General features: G+C 44.4%; 1 protein-coding gene and 1 non-coding gene across 2 annotated transcripts; one reads left to right on the top strand and one right to left on the bottom strand.

The window, feature by feature from the left end:
* Nucleotides 1–873: 873 nt before the first annotated feature.
* LOC125590897 lies at nucleotides 874–980 on the bottom strand. The gene has a single exon (XR_007326899.1). It is a non-coding gene; the product is annotated as a small nucleolar RNA R71 (small nucleolar RNA).
* A 1,774-nt stretch (nucleotides 981–2,754) lies between these two features.
* On the top strand, nucleotides 2,755–6,330 carry LOC106448465. The gene is made up of 3 exons (XM_013890347.1): nucleotides 2,755–3,153; nucleotides 3,589–5,261; nucleotides 6,102–6,330. Exons 1-3 carry the CDS (start codon nucleotides 2,755–2,757, stop codon nucleotides 6,328–6,330), a joined length of 2,301 nt encoding a protein of 766 aa, XP_013745801.1.
* The last annotated feature ends 501 nt before the right edge of the window (nucleotides 6,331–6,831 follow it).

Consider the following 6,831-nt stretch of genomic DNA (forward strand, 5'->3'; position numbering starts at 1 on the left):
TTTACTTCTTTAAAAACCCCCACTTTGTTTTAGCTTAATTCTGATCCCATAAATATAAAGTGTGAACTGGTCCTCTGGAATTGAATCTAAAGATATTACAACTATACTGTTAACTTGACAGTAGACAAAGATCCAATTTTAGTGTATCAAGTTTTGGCGTCGTTGCGACAGGGACCAGCTTTTTACCTTTATTTTTCGGTTATTTATTTAGTCTAAAACCTCTAACTTGTTTAACCCTCTTTTTGCAGCGAATGACCCAAGTGGATGACCAGTAGACATACTCGGAGCAATATACAAGGGGACTTAATTTCGCTTACAAATCAGGAACTCGCAAGCTTAGAAAGAACCAACCGTCAACAAAAATCAACTACTGCCACAATGGCCGACTTCGGCACTCCAGAACAAATGGCCGCTTCTATGCAACAGATGCAGCAGCAGATGCAACAGATGCAAGAGTTGCAGCAAACAATCGCAGCGCAGCAACTGGCTGCACAGCAGGAACCACCTGTCCCAATTGGTGAGAGGAACCTACCGCGTAACATCCCTGCTACGCGCTCTGCTATCGCTCCACCACCATGTCAAAGGGCAGACTATGAGATAAAACCTAGCATGATAAATCTTGTCCAGAGAAAGATGTTCCATGGACTGTCAGCTGAGATACCAATGGAACACATTGAAGCTTTTGAAGAGATATGCAGTTTCACTCGTGCAAACGGCGTCCCACCTGACTTCATCAAATGCATGATGTTTCCATTCTCTCTAGCGGACAAGGCTTCACGATGGCTTAAGTCATTACCTACAGGTTCCCTAACTTCTTGAGAACAGGTTAGAGCAGCTTTCTTGGGCCACTTCTACACGAAAGCCAAAACAACTGCCCTAAGGAACAAGATCTCCTCCTTCAAGCAACTCGCTAATGAACCTTTCAATGAAGCGTGGGAACGGTTCAATGATACCCTCAGAGAGTGTCCTCATCACGGGTTTGACGATGAGCATGTCCTAGGAATCTTCTACGATGGTGTGGAATGGGAGTTCCGCAATGCTCTAAACGCAGTGAGCAATGGAGATTTCATGACTCAAACCACAGAAGAAGCTCACGCGCTAATAGAGAACATCGCAGCTAGTTCGTCCAACAAAAACGAGGAGACTGGCCGTTCCAAGAAGGTGAACAGCATGGACACTAGGAAGACTGATGACCTCGCCGCTAAGGTCGATCTGCTGCTCAAGAACAATCAGAATCAGATCTATGTCATGGAAGAAACCAATCTGGAACCAGGTACTACAGATGCTGCAGCTGAAACCGAGACATCGGAAGAAGATCAGCAAGAGGTCAGTTACGTCAATGGGCAGGGTTGGCAGTTCAAAAACTACCATCCAAACCCTAATGTGAGAAACAACCCGCATATGTTCTCATACAAGGCCAATCCGGACAACCCCAACGACATACCTCAAGGAAATCAGTTCCAAAACCCTAGATATCAGAAGCCATACTCTCAGAATCAGAACGGAAAGATGTTCATCCTCAGCGAAGCTCAGAACCAGTTTCTGAACAGGCAAAATAATCTGCAAACTGCTCCTGCAACCGCGAGCGGACAGCCAGATGAACTAAAAGGAATGATGCAACAGCTTTTGCAAGGACAACAGATTCAAGGGAAAGCACTGAACCAGGTTACCAATAAGATCAACACTCGGATGGACAACATGTTCACGGAATTAAATTCCAAATATGATGTTGTAGCAACCACATAAGAAAGATGGATGTTCAGATTGCTCAAACTGCTGAAACAATTAAGAGGCAACAGGGAACACTCACTGGGAAAACAGACAAGAATCTCAAGGACTGTAACGCAGTGGAGTTAAGAAGTGGAAGACATCTCCCAGATCCTGTCCCCAAAAAGCTCACTGCTAAAGAGAAGGGAAAACATAAAGAGGGAGAACAACCTGAGGATGTCTTGGACCACGAAACAACGCAGAACAGCCAGCTGTGATAGAACCAGTAGCTCTTACGATGCCATATCGGCCTGTTCCTGCTCGCGTCTACACTCCAAAAGTTCCCTACCCAGTCCCTGCTAAGAAGTCACGTAACAATTGCGAAGAGATGAAGTGCAAGTAGATGCTAGAGGAGTTGAATGTCAAGCTATCTCTCATGGACGCAATTCAGACGATTGCCTCAATGCGCAGTCATGTGAAAGGGCTGATCTCTGGGAAGAGCACTGCAGACAGCGATATCATGATGGTCTCAAAAGAATACAGCGCAGTCCTTCAAAACATAACAGTTAGGAAATTGAAAGATCCTGGAAAATTTGTCTTCTCGGTTCAGATTGGAAAAACAGCTTTTGCATGTTCCTTATGTGATTTAGGTTCCAGTGTGAATCTCATGCCCTACTCAGTTGCAAAACGTATGGGACTAACTAACTTCAAGCCTACTATAGGATCTCGTTGGTGTTCGCGGATAGATCAGTCAAGCTGCCAGTAGGTGTTCTCGAAGACCTGCAAGTGCAAATTGGCAACACCACTGTTCTGGCGGATTTCATGGTTCTGGAGCTCGAAGATGAACCGAAAGACCCTCTCATTCTGGGCCGACCTTTCCTATGCACAGCTGCTTCAATCATTGATGTCCGCAATGGGAGGATCGATCTCCAACTGGGAGATATTGTGATGAAGTTTGAGATGGACGAGCTGCTCAAACGACCTATTTTGGATGGTTAGAACTTCAAGATTAATGACGAGAAAGCCGCCTTGACCCCTCAACAAGGGATGATCGAAGAAATCCTCGCAGATGATTCTTTGGAAGTAGCTTTGATACGAGTAGAGTCTGAGCAAAACACGTGCAACGTCGATGCTGACGGGTACGAAAAGATGCTAGACTCAAGTGGAAGAATTAAAAAGACTGTCGCTTTTCTAAGTCTGGGGGAAACGAGCAATCAGATTTCACCAGAAGGAGCAACTGCTCTTAGAAAGCAGACCAAACCGACCAGCCTACTCGATGATTCCTGGAGCGAACTCAAGGCTCCAAAGATCGAATTAAAGTCCTTTCCAGCGGGACTCAGGTATGCATTTCTTGGACCTAATTCCACATATCCTGTCATTGTGAACTCTGAACTCAATAATGTTGAAACTGCTAAACTTTTATGTGAATTGAGAAAATGCCGAAAGGTAATAGGGTATTCATTAGAAGATATTCCTGGTATTTCACCCGATTTATGCATGCATATAATACATCTAGAAGATGAATCGATGACTTTTATAGAACATCAGAGGCGGTTAAACCCAAATCTAAAAGATGTTGTTAAGAAAGAGATAATGAAACTTCTAGAAGCTGGTGTAATCTATGTGATTTCTGATAGCAAGTGAGTTAGCCCTGTTCATGTAGTTCCTAAGAAAAGGGGGATCACTGTGCTTGCTAATGAAAAGAATGAATTGATACCTACTAGGACAGTAACCGGTCACCATATGTGCATTGATTTTCGAAAATTAAATACGGTTACACGGAAGGATCACTTCCCGCTCCCATTCATTGATCAAATGCTTGAGAGGTTGGCTAACCATCCATATTACTGATTTTTAGATGGTTATTCAGGTTTCTTTCAGATTCTCATTCACCCAGACGATCAGGAGAAGACGACTTTCACGTGTCCCTACGGCACTTTTGCCTACAGGAGAATGCCGTTTGGATTGTGCAACGCTCCTGCGACATTCCAGCGTTGCATGATGTCTATTTTCACTGACCTAATTGAGGACATAATGGAAGTTTTCATGGATGACTTTAGCGTCTATGGGGACTCCTTTTTTGTATGTTTGTCAAACTTGTGCAGGGTCCTTCAGCGGTGTGAAGAAAAGCATCTCGTGTTGAATTGGGAGAAGTGTCACTTCATGGTGCGTGACGGGATTGTTCTCGGTCACAAAATCTCAGAGAAAGTGATCGAAGTGGACAAAGCAAAGATAGAAGTGATGATGACTTTACAGCCTCCAAACTCTGTCAAAGAAATCATGAGTTTCCTCGGACATGTTGGTTTCTACAGAAGGTTCATCAAGGACTTCTCCAAAATCGCAAGACCACTCACTAGACTGCTCTGCAAGGAAACAAAATTTGAGTTCGATAGTGATTGTTTGGACACCTTCCACATGATCAAAGGAGCTCTAGTCAGTGCACCCATTGTGCAACCACCATATTGGGAACATCCTTTCGAGATCATGACTGACGCAAGCGACTTTAAGGTTGGAGCAGTGCTCGGCCAACAAAAAGATAAGAAGCTTCACGTGATCTATTATGCAAGCAGAACACTAGATGAAGCTCAATGTCGCTATGCAACTACAGAGAAAGAACTTCTGGCGATTGTCTTTGCCTTCGAAAAATTCAGATCCTACCTCGTTGGCTCCAAGGTGATAGTGCACACGGACCATGCAGCGTTGAGATACTTGCTCACAAAGAAAGATGCGAAACCAAGGCTGCTACGATGGATCTTATTGCTCCAAGAATTTGACCTAGAAATCAAGGACAAAAAGGGCATTGAGAATGGCGTTGCAGATCACCTATCCAGAATGAAGATAGATGAAGACACAGCACTTGATGACAGCCTTCCAGTCGAGCATGTCTACTCGATCAGTCTGGGAAGCGTTACAGAACAACCGCTCCTTCCAGTTCGCTCCAGCATTCTGGAACACCTTGTCTGTGCAATCAAAAAGCAACATCCCAATCTTCCATGGTTTGCTGAGATCGCCAACTATCTGGAAACTGAGAAAGAACCTGTCAAATTCACTGGCAATGATAAATGGAAATTTCTAAGAGGAGCAAGACACTACTATTGGGATGAACCCTATATGTACCAAAGTTGCAAGGATGGAGTATTCCGACGATGTGTTTCTGAGTCCGAGATTCCAGGAATCCTCTACCACTGTCATGGTTCCTCTTATGCATGGCATTTTGCGACATTTAAAACTGTGTCTAAGATCCTTCAGGCCGGTTTTTGGTGGCCAACAATGTTCCAAGATGCCCATTCCTACATCTCTAGATGCGACTCATACCAGCGCCAAGGGAATATCAGTAAACGGAATGAGATGCCTCAGAACTTCATCTTGGAAGTTGAAGTATTCGATTGTTGGGGGATTGATTTCATGGGACCATTCCCACCATCCTTCAAGAACGAATACATATTGGTAGCAGTTGATTACGTTTCTAAGTGGGTGGAAGCAATAGCCAGTCCCACAAACGACGCAAAGGTGGTGACTAAGATGTTCAAAACCATAATCTTTCCAAGATTTGGGTACCACGAGTAGTCATCAGTGATGGGGGTAGTCACTTCATCAACAAGATCTTTGCAGGTCTATTGAAGAAGAACGGCGTGCAACACAAGGTAGGTACGCCATATCACCCTCAAACTAGTGGACATGTGGAAGTTTCAAACAGAGAGATCAAGAGCATTCTGCAGAAAACAGTCAACACCAGTCGCAAGGATTGGTCACTCAAGCTAGCCAACGCTCTCTAGGCTTACAGAACAGCCTACAAAACACCAATCGGGACCAATCCCTACAACCTGGTGTACAGTAAAGCATGTCACCTGCCGGTTGAGTTGGAGTACAAGGCAGCATAGGCTGTGAAGCTACTCAACTTCGACATCAAACCAGCGGCAGAGAGACGATCCATGCAGATACACGAGCTGGAAGAAATTAGACACCTAGCCTATGAAAGCTCAAAGATCTACAAGGAGCGAACTAAGGCCTATCATGACAAGAGAATCATCAGACGCAATTTTCAACCTAAGGATCAGGTGCTCCTTTTCAACTCAAGGTTACGATTGTTCCCTGGAAAGCTACGATCTAGATGGTCCGGACCATTCACCATTAAAGAGGTCCGCCCCCACGGAGCTGTTGTGTTGCTGAACACAGAAGGGGAAGAATTTGTTGTCAATGGTCAACGCATAAAAGCCATACCTTGCTGAGACAACAATCGCAGAGGGTGAAGAAATTCTCCTAAGCGATCCTTCCTTTAGGCCAACCAAGTCAAGATAGTGACTTAAACCAAGCGCTTGGTGGGAGGCAGCCCACTGGTGAGTGTAAATATTTATTTTAGATTTAGTTTTGTGTTTCGTTTTACTTATTTGCAGGATAAAAATCAAAAATCCTGAGTTGCTCAACAAGGAACAGTCTCCGATTTTTCGGAGTAGCTGCTCCGCTAAGGACTCTTCCATCAACGATCGAACGATGGCTCCTAGACGTACCAAGATGGCTTCCAGGATTAAACCACCGTACGCTCGAAGAGAACCGGAGGATGACACCGTCTCCCCGACCCACCCATGGCCACGAGAAAAGGGAACGGAGATCTCCCTCGCTTGAATTATTTTCTCACCAGGGATGGTTAGAAGTAAGTCTGGGGGAGGCGCTTATCTGCTACTAATCGTTTACCTTTGGTTTTATGTTTAGAGTCAGTCCGCTTTGAGTCGTCTTGATGTCTTTATCGAGTCAGTTTGTTAAGATCGAGTCAGACCAACCTTATGGGAATCAGGACCTTATTCTATGATATGCATTAACCACCCTCGTGCTTTAATTCATCTTATTCAGTGACCTTAGCAGAGGCGGCAGACGCACATGTGGATCCAGAACACCCTGACATTACATCATCTTGTTCTCCAAAAGCTTTCAGCTTGTCGAGGTTACTCTGGAAAGACTTAACTCCATCTAACTTGAACTTAATCTTGACTGCAATTCTTCTTGTTATGGGCGTTAGAATAGGGGTTAACGTGATCAACACTCAGGACTTCTTATTCTTTTTACCCATCTTGTTGATCCTGAGTGGCTAGCTCATCTTTAGCTAGTACCCACCTTAAAACCCTAAAG

Source organism: Brassica napus, chromosome C7 (genome assembly GCF_020379485.1).
Source record: "Brassica napus cultivar Da-Ae chromosome C7, Da-Ae, whole genome shotgun sequence".
NCBI lineage: Eukaryota > Viridiplantae > Streptophyta > Magnoliopsida > Brassicales > Brassicaceae > Brassica > Brassica napus.